The sequence below is a fragment of the Setaria viridis genome, chromosome 1 (assembly GCF_005286985.2).
Source record: "Setaria viridis chromosome 1, Setaria_viridis_v4.0, whole genome shotgun sequence".
NCBI lineage: Eukaryota > Viridiplantae > Streptophyta > Magnoliopsida > Poales > Poaceae > Setaria > Setaria viridis.
Window position 1 is genome coordinate 24075802 of NC_048263.2, and position 22211 is coordinate 24098012.

Sequence of the window (22211 nt, forward strand, 5' to 3'; positions counted from 1 at the left end):
CAACGTGGACACACATCGGTATAGAGGAAGTAGTCAATTACAAATGCCTCATCATCGTCCCAACAGCAACTTCATATTGCTGTAGTCGATCAGTACATCAGCAGCGCACATGCACGGGAGAGGAACACCGTGAGCTGTTGTGCTGGCAGCACGTGCCCAGTTAGGGTCTTAGGATTGGAGGTGGCGGCTAGGGTTGTGGCTTGGTGGAATGAATCATTCCTAGTCTCCACCCCTCATATTTATATAGTATGCTAATTGACTTCCACGCTCTAAGTCCTGCTAGTATACCCTAATCCCTCATGGATCGATCAATATCCGATGAACTTTTAATTTGAATGGTTATGATTGCCTCTTGAGCACATCACTAACAATCTCCTACTAGAGACAATCGTATAGGCAAAAGCTTTTCAATATTCCAACCTCTTAAGTATGCAACCCGTTAGATTCCCGTATAAATGGCCGTGAACGGAAACAATTTCAGAACCACAAGTTAGCAGTGGCACTTAACATGACATGCTGACTCCTCAATGTACATAAAGATCATATCGTCCGAATCTTGATACACTCATATATTGATCCCTTTACTACACGATACCAGTCAAGCTCAAGGTGAGATACATGCCACTCTTGTGATAGATTGACCATTAACTCAATCACATAGTGGTTCAACATAACAAACTTGTAGTCATCATGATTAACTACTTAAACACATTGGCATGTGTTGGTGTTTAAACCGGCAACTTACTGAGGGGTTTCACCGAGATCAGGAACTTGAAGGTGAACACAGACACAATTTAGACAGGTTTGAGCCGATGAATAGCGTAATACTTACGTCATGTATGGTAATTATATTGCGTTGAGCGTATGAGATGTCTCAGAGTGAGTCTGTGCCTCCCTAAGATATATCGGGCATGGTTACTGGTTAGTTATTACAATAATTCTAGTCAAATATATGACACGAGAAGTCCTAATGGTATTACTGTTGGCGCTAAAAATCGGCCGATTGATCTTCAGCGTCGGACACACGACCCGGGAGAATCTGCTTAACTCCTGTTCGGGTTATCGCCTTGGTGCGGTTCGCGCGGCGTGCCAGTCAATTTGACCTGTTGATTGACAAGGAAATAAAAAATATTAAATTCCAGGGGACTCCGATCGGCTGGAATTCCAATCTGTCTTTGAAAGCGCGTCGGTGAATCGGCCAATTTACTGTAGAGGCAACCAGCTATAAGACAGTCGGTACTGTGTAGCGATTGTAGAGAAAAGCTACTAGAGCAATCTAAACAATGCTAGAAAAACAACACCTGGGATAGATCTAATCGGCTGTATGATAACAAAGAATGAAAGTAATAAAAGCCGACAGTTCGTATCTCAAGTTGGATAACTGGTGATAAAAACTAAAATAACAGGTAAACCCTACGATTCTAGTTGATATCGATAACTGGCGAATAAATCTAAAAGAAACAACAGCGATGCGCTCGAAGTTAAAGCTTAGATATCATTCGGTAATCGGAACTTACAGAATCGGCCGGAGATCGTGTCGATGCAGTCCTGCCAACCCGCACGAACTCGTAAAAGAAAAAAATGTTTTGGCGAAGTCGCCGACTTGAAAGTAAAGTATGATGAAAAAGTAGATTGATTGTATTGATTAATGTGTCCTTTTTACAATCCTTTGAAGCTGGCTATTTATAGTCTGTCACAACTGATTTCCTAACCGACTAGGATCTATCTCTAATTTTAAACAACAATAGATATTTACAAATACAACTCGTACTAGAGTTGGTTATTACTCCCTTACAGGCCTATCTCTTTCTTCAGTAAATCTGCATCTTGGTCCATCTTAAGCCCAGACCGGCTAAGCTATTTTGACTCCAAATCGGCCGGCTTCCTCATTCCGCCAGTCGGCCAAAACACTGTAGTTTCAATCGGCCGATTCCCAACTGTGGCTCGTCATATCAGCTCCCTTCCTTCCTTGACACCGATTCTAGACACGTGTCAAAATCTGGCGTCAACAATTACATCGATTACTTTCCTTTTACCTTACTAGTTCTATCAATAACATGGCCAACTGGTGGATGTCCTATCACATATCTGGAACAGTCCATGCCTTGTTGGTGGGCACATGGATGTATATCCGACGGCATGGTCATGCACTTTCCAATCCAACTATCTCGAGGGGTCCACAGATATCTCTCCTGTTATTTAGGAGGGGTAGATTCCATCTTGATCTGCTTACATCCATTTCATGTTTCATCATACAACCGAAGACTGCTTTTATACTACCTAGTTATGGAGTAGTGTTTGATAGTCCCAAAGTGCACCACTACACTTAATGAGAAACAATGGCGATCTCTGGTCTAAGAATCTAGTAGGTATACCACTTGAGAACAACCAATGCCACATACAAAGTAACAATCCCAGCAGTGTCTCGAGGTGGGTCAATCCAACACCATGTTCACTAACATGCATTCACATTATTAATCGGATATCTCCATATCTATGATCCATTTAATGTGACCGTCGATTAATACATGTGCTAGTATGCATGCCATTATTGTCCCATGTAAAGATATATACTAGGGATCATTTAGAACAATATCATAATGAACAAAGAGTTTCACAAACAAGTCACATACTTGATAATCAATGTAAATGATAGTTACTCAAGGAACAAATAACATTTTATTCAATACTACATAAACATAGCCATGACAAAAATAGAGTAGCGAATATTGTAAGTAGCTAATACCCATATATAGATCTGGTGTACGCCTCATGCTTTGGTTGTGCATGAGGCTTCGTCAATGGATCGACAACATTCAAATCCATGTGCACCTTGCAAATCTTTACATCACCATGATCAATTATCTTGAGGATAAGGTGATAGCACCACAGTATGTGTTTGGACTTTTGATGTGACATGGGCTCCTTTGCTTATGCAATGGTTCCGCTATTATCACAATAGAGATCCACTGGGCTGGACGCACTAGGGAACACCCAATTTAGAAACAAATTTTCTAATCCAAACATCTTCCTTTGTAGCTTCAGAAGATGCAATATACTAAATCCCTATTATTGAATTAGCTACCGACTCTTGCTTAGAACTATTCCAGCTCACTACCCCTCTATTAAGGCAGAACACAAAACCAAACTGCGATCTGGAATCATCCTTATCTGTTTAAAAGCTACCATTGATGTAACCTCTTACAACAAGCTCTTCTTCACCCCAAACACTTGGAATGCATTCTTAGTTCTTCTTAAGTACTTAAGGATGCTCTTTACAATTATCTAATGAGCGTCACCAAAATTTAACTGATACCTGCTTGTAACACTTAGAGCATAAGAAATACATGATGGATCCAATAGCTGAAACATAAGAAATTGCACTCACACATCCTTCCTTCTCATTAGTTGTCATAGGACATCGATCTTTGCTAAGAGTAATGACATGTGACATTGGCAAGAAACATTTCTTATTAGAACCTTCCATACTAAACCGATTCAATATCTTGTCAATGGATGTATCTTGGCTTAATCCAATTAGCCTCTTCGATCTATCCCTATAGATCTTTATGCACAAAATAAATGTCTCCTCTCCTAAATCTTTCAATGAGAAACTCTTTCTTAATGAAAATCCATCATGATCGATATCCGATGAGCCTTTAATCTGAATTGCAATGATCGCCTCTTGGGCATATCACCAACATAAGCTGGTCCTACCTCATTTTCGAAACAAGGCAAGTGTTCTTGTGTTTAGGTGTGTGAGGGATAAGGGTACCCACGGGTCCTCACCGACTAGGATACTGGTCAGGCCTGACAAGTGGGCCCGACCGACCATGCCGTACGGGCCAAGGCTTAAAGATACGTGGAGCACAAGCCTGGAGACCGGGCGAACGGATTCTGCCCGGATATCATGGGATACTTATTATAAACCAACTCAGATTGCTTTTCATATAACAACCGACTAGGATTAGATCCTATCCGATTGTAACCCTAGGTAGTCAGCCTATATAAGGTGGCCAGGGGTGCCCCCCTGAGGGCATGTTAACTCTTCGCACCTGCGATCAGCAATATGATCCACCAGAACACAGGACATATGGTATTACTCTCTAGAGGCGCGAACCTATCTAAACCTTGCACCCCTGTGTTACCATTCGAGTTCTTGGTCTCACAATCTCCCCCACCTACAAATCTACCACCTGGGTGACCCCCTGGTGGGCTGCCGGTCACTAAATCTGACAGTGTGTACAGCATAGATCAACATAAAGTAGGGATGGATATGGATGTCTGGAAATCCGAATTATCTGAATTCGTATCCGCTAAAAATATTAATATGGATATCCGTATTCATATTCGTTTTTAATGTGGATGTCAAATGGATGTATCCGGATTCAATGTTCAGTGTTTTTCTCTAACCGGTTTCAAATTCGTATTTGGCAAAAATGTCAAATATCTAACATTATCTATATCCGCAAAGAATAAAGTACCAATGAAGCCATCAAAAACTGATTTATATTACTAAATACTAATTACAAATGATGTTAATTTTAGTATTGCTAATAAAATAATTATTTACACAAGTTAAACTATTAAAAAATATCTATATGGCTAATGACTAATTATGTTAACCTAATATTGCTAGTGATATATAATGATAAAGTTTAATTGACTAATTATATTAATTTTAAATACATTGTATTATTTATTAACTGAATAAATCATATTTAAATGTTTTAATAATGAAGTTATTTTTATTATTAAATGATATATATTTATGAAAAATACTTATTTTTATATTTTTTGATATGTTTAATTATTTATTAATAGGTATGTTATTTTGAATATGATATCTATTCAAAACATTGTTATAGGCATTCCGAACTCATGATCTCACAAAACACTTTTCCTAGATTTTTTTATGTATATACATTTTGAAAGCTAGAGTGCTTCGGAAGCGACGCATTAGGTGGAGGTTCAATCTACGGAGTGAATGGGGCGGTGTGAGGGTGGCCGCAGCGGGAAGATGGGGCACGGGCAGCACGGGATTGGGAAACGGAGTGTTTGGTTCGAGGTGCGCTAGCCGCTAGGGAGGGCCTATTTTTGGGCTCAGCCTGTGCGCTGGAGGTGAGATGGTTGGGACAGACCAAGTGTTTTAGAGCTGAAACAAGAACTGACTGATGGCAAGGTAACTTCATGCAGATCTGTTTGTTCCAATGAGCGTCGTCGAAGAAAAAGGAAAATAAATAATGTGACCAAGTGTTTTAGTGCAATGGGCTTATAACAATGTCAAAATGTATATACATAAAAAAAATCTAGGAAAAGTGTTATGTGAGATCACGAGTTCGGAATGCCTATAACAAGGTAGTGACAAAATAGGGTGCAACCTGTACGTGCTGATTAGTCATCGAGGTAGTAGTAGCATGATTTACCATAATAAAGCAAAATTGATACTCGTTCTGACGCTATGTTATAAGTCGAGCAAGTATTCGAATGCGAATGCGAATTTGAACCATCCGTTTTGTATTCGTATTTGATAATATTTGTATTCGTATTCGAATTCGATTCCATGCGTATCCGATTCGATTCCATCCCTAATAAAGTACTCGCCACGACTACTTATTGACAGCAGACCTACAACAACATATCCAGAGTGGCGACGATGTTGCCAGCCAATAGAGCACAAAAGAAAAATAGACGAGGACTACAGCAAACTGCACTCCTGCAGAGATGCAATTCACAGTTTCATATTTCTTCTCGGATAACCATCTACTAGCTATGTAGGTAGCACCCCATATACAAGCCTGACAATTCAGCTAAAAAACACATTTAGCTACAGCGCACTTTTCGGATAGATTCATCATCTTTACAAAATTTGCATTCTAAAGGTTTTACTAAGCCTCTCTTCAAGAGATTATATCCAGCTCATCAGCTTATTGTGGGAGTGAGGTTTACTCCTCGTGATGCGCATAATGATAGTAGAACCGACGAATAGATCTTGGTAGCTACTGGTCAAAACGTCCATGGAACAAAATCATTCCAAAATACATTCACCAAGTTTGCTGAATTGTAGTCAGTTGCTACATATATGTGTTGGATCTCTCTATCTATCTATCTCTCTTTGTGCACTCACGCAGTGAACCAAATTTGATCACACAAAACCTTTAATATTACATGCTTAACGAATCCTATGATTTAAGGCTAGCTATTCCCACTACGGAGTTTCATTGCGGAGTTTCCAAGAATAACATGTCATCAGAAGATGTTTAAGTTGATGAATGAAACAATGCCCCTCAATGGTGAGTTTTATTTCACGATTTTATAGGCTACCCATACCATTTAATTGCGAGGCATGTGATTGAATACGGTCAGATGAAATAAAACTCTATAGCCCTCAATGCAAGTTTCAACAGGTTTCATAGTCTTGAAAATAGTGCATACACAGTTTCATCCTGATGAAACTCTTTCCCTCTCTCACTTCATAATTACCATGCCATATCATCACATATACTGATGTGTCACCGTATTTAATGTGTATGAAACCTCTATGAAACTTCCACTGGAATTAGCCTAAGGGAATTGCAAAAGTACTCCGACGTGATTTGAATGATACCACAGCATGATCCTGATTGTAATGCAATTCTATTTTTAGTTCTAGAACTCAAAAAGTGCCCATGATATAAAGGAAGGAGAATCCCTTCACCGAAGTGTCCAGTGTATAATGTTTATTTGCGAGAACAGTCATAACTATATTGATCCCAAGTGTTCATTACAAATGACTGTTAAGCCAAACAGAATCAATATCAAAATATCAATATGAGATTCTAGAGTTTCCCCCAAGCTTCTACAAAATATCAATATTATCATTAGTTATCTCCCATAGTGCCAAGTAATTTACATGTTAGCGGCCAAATACAAATATACAAGATACCTCTGAATAGTTCATGTAGTTTAGCATGAAATGCCAAGGTTGGCATTAGCTATCTCTCAAATGTGTAAAATAATACAATATCTACTTAAAGTTGAAAAATTGCTACCAACCACCATAATTTCAAGTCAAGATTACTATGCACCCTCCAAAAACCTTGTGTAATAGACGATTAATTTCAAAAGATATATGGAGGTTTATCAACAAATGAATTGACATATAATATTTTGAACTGTTCTTTGTGATTAATGATTGGATTAATGATTTCTGAAATATCTGAATGGCTCTGTTCTTGTGACATAGATATGCTGTCTGTTGCATGCCATCTGCCATCTGTTCGTTGTGATTAATGTGTTGATTTGCTAGAATTTCATTGTGATTAATTTCTGAATGGCAGGACAGGCTTAGCTATAGCGAAAAGGAGCTTAAATTTCCTCTTCACTCTCATGAGTTGCGCTGAAAATATTATGTTAATATTGGCTTGTGAAAACATTATCTTTCTATATATTGGCTCTGTTCATTTCATGCATCATGTTTTCTTAACAATTCTATAATATCTTCCTATAGCATGTTTATTACGAGGCATCATGTTTGGCATATGTGTTTTACTATGTTGTCATGGATAGTCATTTTAGGTCATACACACAGGGTTCTATGAGTATGGTATGCCAGTCATTTTAGCTGAAACTGTGCAACACTGCAAAACACAATTTTGTTATGCCAACTTCACATTTGAGTTTAAGTGAAAAGTGTGATAGCTTTGGTGAAGAAATTAACTATAGACAACCTTCGGGTATCTTGAACATTTGAGATGGTATCATAATGGACAGTTGCCTGATTTACTCCTCGTAAATATTATTCTATTTTTCTTGGCACTTCCCCTTCAAACAGCTAGGAAAGATGTTCACAGTATCTCTGTTCTTCTATGTGCAGGTACTGACTTGAGAAAGTGCAGCTTGGGGCAGGGGCGGACCAGGTATTGACAAGAAGGGGGCTGATCAAGCTTAATACAAGATTAAGTGTTTTGCACCTCTATTAGTTGTATAATTTTTCTTAGATCTCCACTCTTTTTCCAGCCTTGGACCCGGACTGCAGCCTGGGCAGCCCGGGTCCCGGATCCGCCACTAGCTTGGGGTCCTAATATCAACTCATGACTATGGTGTTTTGCTGCTGTGTTGACGCAAAATCTGATCTTCAAATCTTGCACTGCAAATACGTGAGGACCTGGGAGATCTACTTCACTCCAGTGTAGGATCCAACGGCTTTCAAAGGTGCTAGACGTGCCAGTCGATTTGATCTGCAATTGACAAGGTAAATATTAAATTCTTGAGCCAATTGGCTGGGAGGCCGAAAAGCTCACGGATGATGTCACATCGGCTGGAATTCTAATCGTAAGCATGCTTTTAAATAATTATGATGTAAAAAATAATAAATAACAGTTTTAATGGCATGTGCCATCGGCTAGATGAGCCGACAGTCTTCAAAAAGTATGAGATTATCATGAAAGCCATTTAAAGGCACGTACGAATATATTTGGAGCAAAAGAATTAAACTATTGTCACAGGTCTATAGATCGGACTTAACTGAGGGCAGTATTAACTCTGCATGGCAATAACTTAATATTTTAATTCAAAAGATTAGAATGTGATAACAAAGCTTCGCACACAAAGCTTATCAGATCAATAACGCCAAACTAATGTTTCAGCAGATGGATCAGACTCAACCAAGACAGCACCGGCATGCAAACAGTAACTTAGCTATATAGATCCAAAAACTAGTGATACGAAGTGCAGGAAGAGATCTATCGGTTCTAGTACAAATATGAAATTAAAGCATTCAGATTCAAATCAGCTGATAGGATCTGATAACTGGTGAGTGTTGCGACGGTTAGCGCGCCAATTCGTGTCACTGAATGTACCGCAAGCACACGGATCAGTTGTAGTTTTTCCTTTATAGTAATCCCCTAAGGTTTATCAATCCACGAAACAAGAGATTTGCACGCTTAACTAAGCACTAATTAATATAACCGAAAACTCTATATAATGAATAGGATTAAGCTAACAAAAGAGCTAAGCAGTCTAGATCAATGCAAATAGAGAGTATAGGGTGTGAACAAGGTAGATGGAACACTTGTCCTAGGGATCTAGGATCACTTGTAGATGCAATCGTTAAGAGTGAATGAACGAGATCTAGGTGTAATCGTGAGTGAATAAGAACCATGCCAAACACTTTCCCTCTCGGAAACAGTCACTATGCAAGGATAATCAACTATTGGACAATAAGAACACAGCATGATGATGTTCCAGGTAAGCAACAAAGCAACCCAAAATAGCACTGGCCAACCATTATATGAAAGAGCATCATCAATATAAGCATGATAACAAATAGATCATCAACAAGATATTCAACGATTACAAATCAAGATCTCCATACAATTCCAAGGATAAACAGATACTTTACCTCATGAACTTACACATGTTGATGCAAAAGGGGGTTAAGGATACCCTGTAGATCAGTTGGAACGAAGAGAATGACGAATGGGGGCAGAAAAGCCCCAGGCCAATCAGCCTAAGCACCTCTAAGCCGATCGGCTTGGGGTGTTCCTTCCTCCTCCCAATCTCCACCTCGGGTGGCCTTCTGTACATCCAGTCTTCTCTCTGTTCCCAACCTTGTGGTGGCAGTGAAAGGTGTATGTGTAGTGTTTCCTCTCTCTTCTCGCTCTCTCTGCTTGTAGTCCTTTAGGGGGTATTTATAATTCTTCGTGGGAGGTGGCTCTGGACGAATGGTCTATGGAAAAACCCTAGATGCTTCGTAGACTTCACGCCGAAGAAATGGCTCTGGATGAATGGTCTATGAAAAAACCCTAGATGCTTCGTAGACTTCATGCCGAAGAAACGGGAGCTCGACAAATCCTCAGAACAGGCCAGGCTGATCGGCCTGGGCCCTTTCTAGCCCATCTAGTCCTCCCCTTCCACGTGTAGGCCCCTCTTGACGACCCACATCCAATTATCCATTAAGCTCCGTACACAAACCCTCTGATCATGTCGTATTTCGTGTCAAAACACAATATGCTCCAAAATACAACACATATGCAATAACGGGGTTATTTTAGATGCCAAGTGGCGGGTTACTATAAGAATTAGTCTGAAAACACCACTTAAATGGCACTAAAAAGGTGTCACTAACGAGCACCAACGGTGAGCATTTTAAAACAATTAAGAGGTCGACTCAACTCACTTAGATCAAACTGAGCTCAATAACTAGCCTTGCATTCATCAAACCAAAATATTGAACCTAATCGAGGAAGTTTTGATACAAATAGCACGAAGACCGATAATGACGGAACTTACAAGCTCGCTGGAGATCGAAGCTGATGCAATCCTGCTTGCTTGGACAAACTCGTTTGCACTGCTACTCCTAGGATTTTGTGGCGATGGGTTAGGAAAGATTGTATTGATTGATTGTTTATTATTCTTTTTACAACGCCATGGTCATATATTTATACCCTGGGCAAATAGCAATCCTAATCGGTCACGACTCGTGATCAGTTACAAGTATTCTATCTAAAAACAGGTCTCCACATTTTTCCTTATTTGGCAGAGATATCCGTATTTGTTTTGAACTCTTCCGTTCCTATCGGCCTTGGAATCCTTGTCTTTAGTTATTGACCTTGGTTAAAAACTGTTGGTAGTTATTAACCTTGGTTAAAAACTGGTGTCAACAGGTGTTTTGCTGCTGCTAGTAAATTTAGCATTGTCATGATCCTTTTGTCTTTATTTGCCACTCAACTGAATCTGGAAATGACGCGGCAGCGAACTTCACCATGTTATCGGGTAGTACAATGTTAAGCTTAATGCCTAGTGGAGGACTTTTGGTGGTAGGTTGATGTCTGTTTGCTCGACATGCTAGCTGCGCGCTTGTGATGTTTTTGGGAGAGCTTTATATCTGAAATGCTATCAGGTGTGCTGCGTGCAGTGGGTGAGCAGAAGATAGAAGGAAGCATGTGCAAGTTTATTGCTTCATTTCTCCATGTCCTGCACTCCTGCTGTTCTAATATTAGCTCTTCTGGTATGCGCGCATTCAGATGGACTGTGTTTAGGGGGCGGGCCTAGCATGTATCAAGGGTATTCAATTGAATACCCATTATTTTTTTGCCAAACAATTTTTATGTATGTTGAACACTTTGAAGTTATGATCTCAAGCCTATAAATTTATGGATATAACGCTCAACTCTGAGTTATACATTCTATTTGTTATACAATTAGTATTTTGTGATGTTATAACCAATTATGCATGCTAGAATCTAGACTTTTGCAGTAATTTTTTTTACCATTTGAAATTTTGAATACCCACCTTGCAAATCCTGGGCCACCCCTGACTGTGTTAAACTGTTGTGGTTTGTGCAATAATATAGTAAGTTTTATGTTTTGGGGGAAGAAAGCGGGAAAATGTTCATTGTTGGCATATAAGTTTCTAACAGACGAGTGTAGTTTTCTTTCAGTAAAAACTACAGTACGTTGTATTTTTTTTTCTCTGAGTTAAATTCACCGGCTGGTGTATGCCCTGGGAGTGTATGGTATTAGATCATCAGCATGGGAGTGTATGCCCTGGGGTCAACCTGCCAAGCAGCGCAAGCAGACAGGGGCTTCCTGCCCTGGGTTGGGAGGGGGAAGCGAATGTTGAGAAAAATCCCCGTGCGGGGTGTGCTGCCCGGGGCTTGGCCCCCCGTCCTGCCAAAGGAAGCCTAAAAAGGACGGAGACTCATACCTAGTTTTTTATGCTTGTTTTTTATGCGGTTGCCAGAGGGTTTCAAGTTCGACTTGCCGCATTCGCTGTTCGACAACACAGCAGCAGGTGCGGAGCCAGCGAGCTTATCTGTCACCCATCTTTTGTCGAGCAAGGCACGGTTGGAGACCATGAACCCCTTGATCCTTTTTGGCAAGACCGGTGCAGGCTGACTTGTCCTTGACCCAACTTTTGCTAGCAGACGGCGTGGCAGGAGCAGGCGAGGGGCCAACAAGGTAGCCGATGGCAGACGGGAATCGGGTGAGGAAGCAAGGCGGTGGATCGATGGCGCAAAAGGCGCGGGCGAGGGGGTGAAATGGCGGATCAGTGGTAGGGTGGCGAGCAAGGTGGGCAAACTTCGTTCTCGTTAGTGGGATGGGAGGAAGCGATGGAGCAACCACAACGGCGACGATTGAGCCCATCATGGTGGCAATGTGAACAGATGAATAAAACCAAGGCAAATTGAAAACACAGTAGCGGGAGAACCTGATCCACCGAAGATGCCTCGGCAGAACTTCTACCGAAAAGAGCTCCAAAGCTAAGTTGCACACAAGACTGTGGGAGTGTGTTTTGAAAGCTTGAAATATGGAGGTGTCTACAGATCTGCATGATACGGTCCTATCGATGGCCTATAAGTAAGGTGTATCACATGCTATATTCAGTTCCATATGAGCTACGCTACGCAGAGAAGAGGTATTGGTAGCACCAAGAGGGGACCGCGCTCGTGTATTGGCGCCTACACCGATCGAGGTTATGTGGACTGTTTTCGTGGTTGATTCGGCCCTATTCGTGGGAAGAATACAAAATTGATCCACGAGGAGCTTTAAGTTCTTAATTTCATCTTAATTTCACTCTCAATTTCCTGCAATGACTTAGGATGTTTAAACAGATTTGCATTGTCCGAGCACAGCACTGCAGTGCTGATATTATATATAATTTGTTATTTGTTAATAGTATTTGTAAAGATTTGGAACGTACTACCTCCGTAGAGGCCGCATATGTTTATATACTACCGAAACAAAGGTACAATCTATCTCTAGTACTGAGCACAACTTCATCTCCAAGGCTCGTAGTATACAATTCTTATTTAGTTCAAACTACTAGCCGTATTGGAGATAGAACTCGATTTCTAGAAGATAAAGGTAAATACGATTACAACAGGATTGAGACCTACAAATATGAAAAAAAATTCACCATCAGTCCTTAAACTTGTCCCGAGTTCTCATCTCAATTCCGGTACTCTCAAAATGCACATAACACTCCTTAAACTTGTCCCACGCTCCTATCTCGGTCCTCAAACTTATCGTTCAATCTCATTCAGGTCCACATCCTTTCAAAATGTATTCATTTATTTCGAAAAAAGATTTTATGAATTTTAGGATTTCAAACCAAGTTCGAATCCCACAAAGCTGATCCAAACTCTACGGAGAAATCATCACAAATTGAGTGTGAAATATCAAAATATCTGAATAGCCCAAAGTCAAAATGTTTTATGTAACTTTCTCAATAATTTTTAGAGCGGGGGTTAAATGGTTTTCACATTCTTTTTAATCTCTAAAATAAAATCAATTATTAAATAAATTTGTTAAAATAACAACTCTAAAAATCATCAAATCTTGTATCCAAGATTATTAGTCACCCATGTGTTTGTAATGATTTCCTCATGAATTTTCATATCAATTTTGATTGCGATTAGAACTTGATTTGAAATACTAAAAGATAGAAATAATCCACAAAAGTGTCTTCTAAATAAATGAATGCATTTTGGAAGTATATGGATCTAGATGAGAGTGTGGGACAAGTTTAATAACTGTTATATGCATTTTGATAGGACTGGGACGAGAACTCGGTATAAGTGAAGGACCGGGATGAGAGCATGGGACAAATTTAAGAATCATTATGTATGTTTGAGACTAGCCGGACTGGGAAGAGAGCTGGGGCAAGTTTAAGGATGGCCAGTAAAATTTACTCTAAAAATATTTTCATCAACTAACAAATACGACATTGACGGGACAAAGCATGCACGAACCTCATTAAATTTTAATTAATGAGTATGTTCACGGTACTTGGAGAAGTACAAAGAGCTACCAAAAATACAAACAGGGATTTTGTACCTAGGTATCAAACAGTGATACCTCCTAAATTATTATTAGTGGTGCCTCTGCAACAAAAGTAAAATAACTCCTTTTCAATACCTAATGTAACATTTTTGACATTTTAAGGTCAAAATTGTACCTTTCTCCAAACAGATGCATGCTCTTCCAATGTCTCAATTTTGGCGACCCCTACTTTGTCCTCTGATGGTCCAACTCCTGAAAATGATCAACAGTTAGTCCTATTCTGCAAGTAAATAGATGAAGGCATCAATAAACCGTCTCAATTTATGAATTTAACGTTGTGTCAAAGAACACTATGTTATTTTCTTTCAAATGCTACTCACCTTATATATAAAAAGATATATATATATATATATATATATTTCACAAACAAATCACTTAGTCTGTCAATATTAGGTTGGTGCATGCTTCGTGTATTTGGTTGGCTTGAAAATTGGAACACAAAAACCATTTTTGAGCTATATTATTCAGTATATATTTTGCTTTTCAAAGCAACAAATGAAACAACAATTTTTTATAACGCGTTACTAATTTTGTGAGTCCATTCATTGTCAGTCTCCACACAGGAACCACTAAGCTGCATTAACTTGATCAGTGGGTTAATGATCTTTGTTGAAAATGAGAGTCACAACAGTTTTAGTCATCTTGGTCAATGGTCTTAATTCTCAAGAATCTAGGCAACAGATGTGAATGGTGATGATATAAAGTATAATCAGATATCATGCATATAGCCTTAAGTATAAGGCCCTTAACATGGGACCTGCGATTGCCCATATCTTTATTCGCCGCGAGAAATAACTGACCATACTATGCCAAAACCTGGTTCATTGCATATCGTCTAGACATAACAGAGGACTTGTCAAAAAGTGATAGTCATCTTAGGCTTCTCAAATTTAAGGGATAGCCAATCTATACTATAAAAAAATCTAAGACATTTGCAAACTGAACATAGCTCAGTTGGTAAGGTTCTTTATGGTGGAACTTACCCTATTTCAGGATCTAACGGCGCTATTCTTTCAGTGGTAAGCGACCTGCCCGTCGATAACAAGGCGCCAGTGTTGACTTTCGGTCTCTTAGAGGTGCTTATAGAGATAGAGTTGCGTGCATGTATTCATAGGGGCGAATATGCAGCATATATGTGAGCGTATGCGTCGTACTGTGTTATAAAAAAAAGGAACCAAGACATTTAGCTCGCGTTGACACCTTTCTGAACGAAGTCAAGTTCATGCGTTTGGTCTCACCCTCATGACGTGTCAATTTGGAAGACACAAGGGAGCGCTGTCTTCCAGTACCTTATTATGCATCAAAGTTTCTGGATCCTTCATTTAACTAAAATTTTACTTCTCATGGTTATTTCATCCAACTCGAAAACGAGGGGGCAATCAGGTTTACCTCCGCGCAACTTATGAAGGCCCCGAAATCTTCTTAAAATTTCAGCTATGGATGAAGAGGAGGAAAAAGAAAAAAAGGAAGAAAAAGAAAAAGAGAGGAGAAAGAAGAAATAAGGGGAAATTAAGCCTCATTACTTGAAGTCATAGATCCGCTACCAGGAGCACTCATTTGTTCACATGCAAATCTCACATGAGATGAGGAGGATCCGACGGTGATGGTTTCGCGCACCTAGCGGCTAGCACCATGAAGGCTGTCTTTTTTTTAAAAAAAAATACAAGGCCATCTTTTAACTTTTGCTTTGCCTTTGGTCAACTTCCGGGGCCTACCCATAGGCATCACCGCGACCGGGTAAAAAACAATAACCATCTGGTTCTGCGAAACAGAAGAATTTTGGCCTGGGCTTGTTGGCCCATTGGGCCAGATAGATTCGGGCCAACACAAGCTGGGACTCTTTCTTTTCTCTCTCCTTCATGCCAAGTCCGCGAAGAGCGAAGACACAGATCTTGTCCTTTGACCACCGTCAATCGATGATCCAGGGAATTACTCTCTGCGATTATCTCAAAACGACGGTCCCGGGTCTTTCTACTTCATTTTTTTTCATCCTTTTTATCTTATAAAATGACAAACGCCGTTGAGTGCCTCCTCCTCAGTTGCACTGGGAGCTGATGCAGAGGTTCCCAGCCACTCAGATTCTGACAACTGCACCTCGCATTTATCTCTTGTTATGCTGAGCATTTCACATTTTGGTTCAGCCAATGTGAACATCTTGTTATGCTGAACCTTGGTGCATTTAGTTCTCAGTTCACCAACGGCGACAGAATATCTCTTTCAGACGGAATATCATTATGTTCAGCTGTTTGAATACCCAGCCCAGCCGCTGCTCACAGAACCAGAAAAGCAAAAGCCCCTTTGCTTGAGCACTGTTGTGTCAATCACCTGCTGCCTGTGGAGCCATCGCTGAAACTACATGCAAATCCTTCAACTGAACGAATGGAGCACGAAGACTCGAAGAGCATTCCCAGATGCCCACTGCGTTCAGAGCTTCCGACAACAACTCTTGTCCTGTTTTGAGTGCTCCACTGGCCTCAACTCTGAAGGTCTGGTTGGCACATGCTGACATGCATTATCTAAAGGTGCAACGTGCTCAGTTACTCATACCTAAGAAACTACTTGGCATTTTATCTTCCTCCTGTGCGCTTCAGTTACCGGTCCACGTCGACATTCAGTATCACTTCAGAAGGGCAGTGCCAGCTTCTAATCCCTGCAAAAGTGCAAATGCTGAAGGACCGAACAGAACAATTCCATACCTGAAGCTTGGAAACACCTACCATCCTATATTGCATTGGGCAGCTTCTGGCCTTGACTGCCACACCCACGCTGGCTTCCAAGATTCACTTGCAGGCTGCAAGGATCCAGTGGACCGGGTGTTATCTTGAGGCTGAGGAATCTGTTGTTCTGAACATCCCTCTACAAGCTCCTGCTCAAACAAGAACAGATGCCATGACCTGCTTAGGACTTAAGGAAACTCATGCAGGCTCCGCTCCTCACAGCTTAAAATGGGCTTCTTCTATCTGGTACCTCTTGAACAAACAAGCTCATTCAGATTCAGTCATTAGCAGCTGGTGGATTAAACCATGGTAGAGGTGCAGCATCAGTCTCTTTTACTACATGACGGTACAGGGGCACCAGAAAGGTCAATAATGATGACGCTGCTGTTGCTGTAGAGGAGGAAGGTACTTAACTTATTGATGAGAAAACATGGGGAGGTGGGTCCCACGGGTGCAAAAAGGGTTTCTGGCATGCGTACACGTACGCGAACCACAAACACAGGCGTATCTCAGAGGGACTTTTCCTGTTTGGTGGCCGTGATTTTAACCCTCGGCTGCGAAATGGCCGAAATGCCCCCCTCCTGCCTGGTTAAGCTAACCGCGACAGTGGGTTACCGTTCTGGCTGGCATGGCTTCGCCGAAACGGACCGAATAAAGTGCCGTATACGTACACTCGTATACATGTGTGATGTATGCTTTCGCGGTGTATGCTGTGGGTCCCACTGCCGGGATATTTATGAACCCCGCTGCCTTTCACATGCAGGTGCTCCTCACTGTAACCATCACACCTCCAGCCAATAATCATTAAGCCTTTAAAATCAAGAATTAAGCTAAAATACGCGTCGTCCAGCATCTGAATTTGCTTTAACAGTGCACTTAGTCCAGGTGGCGAAATGACAGCGAAGCCCCTGTACTGCTCTGAAGTCTGAACCATGGTTAAGCTTGTGGCACCCAGGAAAATTAGTATTTGGCATCAAATGAGGGCAAAGTTCAAAACTTGCAGGGGAGCAAAACAGATCGGTATTTTTTTTTACTCCTAGCAAGTGACCTACTTTTTCCCTACAAGTACCCCTCAGCACCAAATATTTTTCGGCGAGTTTGACTGAGAGTTTGAGCAGAAAAAGAAAAAAAGAAAAGGCCTGTATTTTAAGCCCCCTGATAAATTTGGGGGGAAAATACAATTTTGGAGGCGCTCGTGGCTTCGAATCTCCGTCAATTCGCGCATCTCCTCCAGCAGATTGGCGCAGGTACTTCCGACATCGATTTCCCTTCTCCTTAGCTTCCGATCGAGCTTCGCTTTGCGGCGTGCGGCGGCGAGTAGTTCCAGATCGAGCCTTTGGTGTGGGGTGGCGTTACCTGCTTCGGAAGCACAGCTCATCTCTCTCCCAAACCACCACACCGCAGCACCTCCGGCCCACGCGGCGCGCTTCTTGCGGCCGAGCGGCCAGCTGCCGGCTGGCGGCGCGCTTCCTGCGGCTGAGCGGGGTGTGGCCTGCTGCTGGCGGGCGCCGCGCGGCCTGTTCCTGCCGGGCGGCCCAGGAGATTTTTCCACTGCCCCGGCGGCCGGCGCCCCGGGAGGCGGCAAGATGGTAGGCAGGGCGCCGGTAGGCCTCCCTCTCCCTCCGTTGCCCCTCACTCTAGTTTCTAGATTTGGCCGTCGGGACACCAAATCGCGCTCGTACTGCAGGCGGCATCGATGGGGGAGATCCGGGTGGGGGCTCGTGCAGGCACACGCGAGGGGAGGAGCCTATGGCGTGGGCGGTCGTCGATGAGAGATCAGGCAACCAAGATGAGGGCTCTCTCAAATGTCGGGGTCTCGGGGTTCGGATGAGGGTGTTGTTGGAGCACGTTTTCTGCGTTCCGGCCTTCAAAAGAAGGGGTTCGGATGAGGGTTTCGTTGGACTTGCTCCTAGGTTTGAGATTTTGTGGTTTTGTGAAGGAAAGCTTGAATCTTTCATGTGGAAAATATTTGGGGTTCTAGCTGTCCTGTGCCGCAAGTCCCATTTCGGTGCAAATTTTTAGCGGCTGGTGCTTCATTTCTTGCGTCTGTTCTAGGACATTCCTAACGCTTTCACTTTTCGTGCAGATCTTGCCGTGGTAATTCGCACAGCACCTGGATTGATGCGAGTGTATTAAGTTCTTTCACAGTGGTTGGTCTTGGGCTCTTTTGTTCCTGCTCAAGAGTCAAGATCAATCGACTGCTTGGCTGAAGCCGAAGATGAGTGCAGACCCAAGTACCCAAGATGCGATGGAGGAGGAAGCCCTCAAAGCAAAGCATGCAGCAGAGCGCAAATTCCATGCGCGTAACATCAAGGGTGCCCGGAGGTCAGCCATCAAGGCGCATAACTTGTGCCCAACACTTGAGGGCATATCCCAGATGATCTCGACGCTTGACGTTCACCTTGCATCTGAGTCGAAGATTGATGGGGAGAGTGATTGGTACAGGATACTGTCTCTTACTGCCTGGGCTGATGAGGAGGAGGTGAAGAAACAGTACAGAAAGCTAGCTCTCCAGTTGCACCCAGACAAGAACAAGTCGGTTGGCGCAGAGGCTGCCTTCAAACTTATCTCAGAGGCATGGAGTGTGTTGTCTGACAAGAGCAGGAAGATGCTCTATGATCAGAAGAGGAGAGATCATTCAGCCATCAATGGGACCAATGGTTTGTATGCTTGTGATATGAAGGCCAATAAGCGAGCACGGAAAAATGCTGCAGCCGCTGCCTCAGCAGCAGTCGAGGCTACTACTTGTCCTTCAGGGGCTGACACATTCTGGACATCATGCAACCGCTGCAGGATGCAGTACGAGTACTTGAGAATTTATCTGAACCACAACCTTCTGTGCCCAAACTGTCACCATGCATTCATGGCTGTAGAAACTGGATTTCCCTGCAATGGAACCAGTTCGTCATTCACCTGGACGACCAAGGCGCAGCAGCAAAAGAATCACACTACTGTTGATCATTCGTATCAGTCAGCAAGCAGAACCTCAAGCATTCCAGGCACAGGACATGGAGCATACCAACAAGAGAACACTTATGAGTCGTACAATAACCAAAGTTTCCAGTTCAATCAATACCCCAGGACAACAGGTGCTGCTGGTGCAAATGGTTACAGTACACAGGCCTTAGAAAAATCGAAAAGAAAACATGAGAACTACATATACAATTATTTTTCAAGTAGCAATGAGTATCCATCAGGGCGAGGACGGCATTCAAAGAGGAGGCGGAATATTAATAATGGCTATGCATATGCATCTGTGGATTGTGATGTGGAGACTGTGGCTGCAACTGCAGGCATGACTGTGATTGCTGATGCAGGAAGGGTTAATGGTACGTCAGGGGAAAAGTTTAGATCTGCAGTAAGTGGAAGAAAAGCTAATGTCTTGAGGGAGATTTTCCAACTTGACACCCGAGCACTTCTTCTCGAGAAAGCCAAGACAGCTGTTCGTGAAAAATTACAAGGCTTGAATATTTTGTCATCTAGTCAGTTTGCAGAGAAAAGGAAAACAGATAGAAGAGAGAAGCATGTTGAAAACAATATAAAGGTTAATGGCATCTTCTCTGACAATCCAATCAACAAATGCAAGAAATACAGCTCAAAATATGCGGATGTCGAAATTCCTGCAACTGATGAATTGAATCCGGAACAGAAGCGTGTACCTGTGTCCATAGATGTCCCTGACCCAGATTTCCATGATTTTGACAAAGATCGCACGGAAAGAGCTTTCGGCAATGATCAGGTGTGGGCTACATACGACAGTGAAGATGGCATGCCTCGTCTATATGCAATGGTACAGAAAGTTATTTCAATGAAACCTTTCAGGATCCGAATGAGCTTCCTCAATTCTAAGTCCAACAGTGAACTGGCACCAATAAACTGGATTGCCTCAGGTTTCACAAAGACATGTGGTGATTTTAGGGTTGGAAGATACCAGATTACTGAAACAGTCAACATCTTTTCCCACAGAGTTAGCTGGACTAAGGGCCCTCGAGGAATTATCAGGATTATTCCAAAGAAAGGTGATACATGGGCTGTGTACCGGAACTGGTCTTCTGATTGGAATGAGCTTACACCAGATGATGTGATATACAAGTATGAGATAGTAGAAGTGATTGACGATTTCACTGAAGAGCAAGGTGTGAATGTCATCCCGTTGCTGAAGGTAGCTGGTTTCAAAGCAGTGTTCCACAGGCACACGGGCCCTGATGTTGTCAGAAGAATACCAAAGGAAGAGCTTTTCCGCTTCTCACATCGTGTTCCTTCTCGCCTGCTCACTGGGGAAGAAAAAAATAATGCTCCTAAAGGTTGCCATGAGTTGGACCCTGCCGCTACTCCAGTTGACCTTCTTAAGGTTATTGAGGATGTTAAGGAAGATACTGTGCAGGGAAGTTCAGATTAGAACTCCTCCGGACCTGCAACTACTAGCTAACTAGCTAGCTTGGCTGAAGTATCAATATGCACTTCACTGAACATATGACCTGTCAGCATTGCTTCGCTCACTTGCCTTAAGGCTTAATCTGTCATCGAACTTCTGGCTGATGAGCGAGGACTATACTCAAGGTTAAATAGTTAATGTTGAAGGCCTTTGACTGTTGCTACCTAATTAGGCATTTCTGACATTTAATTGTATTGTAATATTATTGTCACATAGAGTAAACAATTATCGGGATGCCACTTGTTGTGATGAGGCCCGTTCTCAAATGATGGCAGGCCTCATGACTTGGCGCGAGGTAGGTGTCACTCAGGATATGCTGCTAGTCTAAGTAAGAGCGTAGTTTTAGGCTGCTGCCAGACTTTACTCTGTACCGGCACTCATTTACTTATTATGTTGTATTTTCCTTAATCCACAGTATTGTCCTTATGATTGGCATATTCAGTCATTTTGGTTAAACATTGTCTTCTCTGTGGTAATAATTACTTGCTCCCTTTTACACTTGTACAATATTTACGTGCCATGAAATCATATAAATGGTATGTGGATATTCAGAGGTTAATCACGCTTTCAATTTCACCTTGCCATTTTATCGTTTTGAATTGGAGAAACAAATGCAAAACAAATTTGACTCATTTCCAATTTGTTGCCAGGGCTCTGCTGCTTTTAGCTGTTCTATCCTTCCACTTTGCCTATGTAAATCTGTTTATCGAAAGCAGTAAGGGCCTGTTTGGAAGTTTTCTAATTTTATCCACCTGGAGTTTACACATCACAAAATGTTTGCATTGCTGGACCAGGATACTGACAAGATCTTCATAAAATTGACCCACTCTGAAGTGTACATATTTAGTTATTGACAGTGTGGAAGCCAGACTGGCAGACAGTATATCGTTACGGAATAAATGGTTTCCAGAGATGTTCCGATATTGTAGAAGAATATGTGAATTAAGCATTGTTACATCGGTGTGGAAAATGGTTTGTACCCTTGTAAAATTTAGGCTTACAATCCTTGCAAGCTGACGCAACATAGATTGCTATATTGTTGGCATCTAGGAGCTAGATTTTTACAATCCAATATTATCAATCTGGGTGTCATCTTGCAATTGCAAGCTGAAACAAAGATGCCAGGGCAAAACGCTAACACCATAATTCTAAGTTGAAACGCCATAATACGTCACGGTCTGTACAATCCTTCTAATGCTGCAGTCGTTCGTATGTCCACCAGGGTCTGGTAC

At 41.9% G+C, this 22211-nt stretch overlaps 1 protein-coding gene across 2 annotated transcripts; it reads left to right on the forward strand.

Annotated features, from left to right (window-relative positions):
* Positions 1-17540: 17540 nt before the first annotated feature.
* Positions 17541-21435, forward strand: LOC117852048 (uncharacterized). 2 transcript variants are annotated; one of them, XM_034733973.2, is made up of 2 exons: positions 17541-17791; positions 18631-21435. In XM_034733973.2, the coding sequence occupies exon 2, from the start codon at positions 18763-18765 to the stop codon at positions 20941-20943; it is 2181 nt and encodes a 726-aa protein (XP_034589864.1). In that variant the 5' UTR covers positions 17541-17791; positions 18631-18762; the 3' UTR covers positions 20944-21435. The 2 variants fall into 2 exon arrangements, with proteins under 2 accessions (XP_034589864.1, XP_034589873.1); XM_034733982.2 differs by lacking the exon at positions 17541-17791 and adding an exon at positions 17816-18148.
* The last annotated feature ends 776 nt before the right edge of the window (positions 21436-22211 follow it).

Excerpts from the sequence above, each read along its gene's own strand:
- LOC117852048 (XM_034733973.2), top strand. The coding sequence starts at position 18,763 with ATGAGTGCAGACCCAAGTACCCAAGATGCGATGGAGGAGGAAGCCCTC.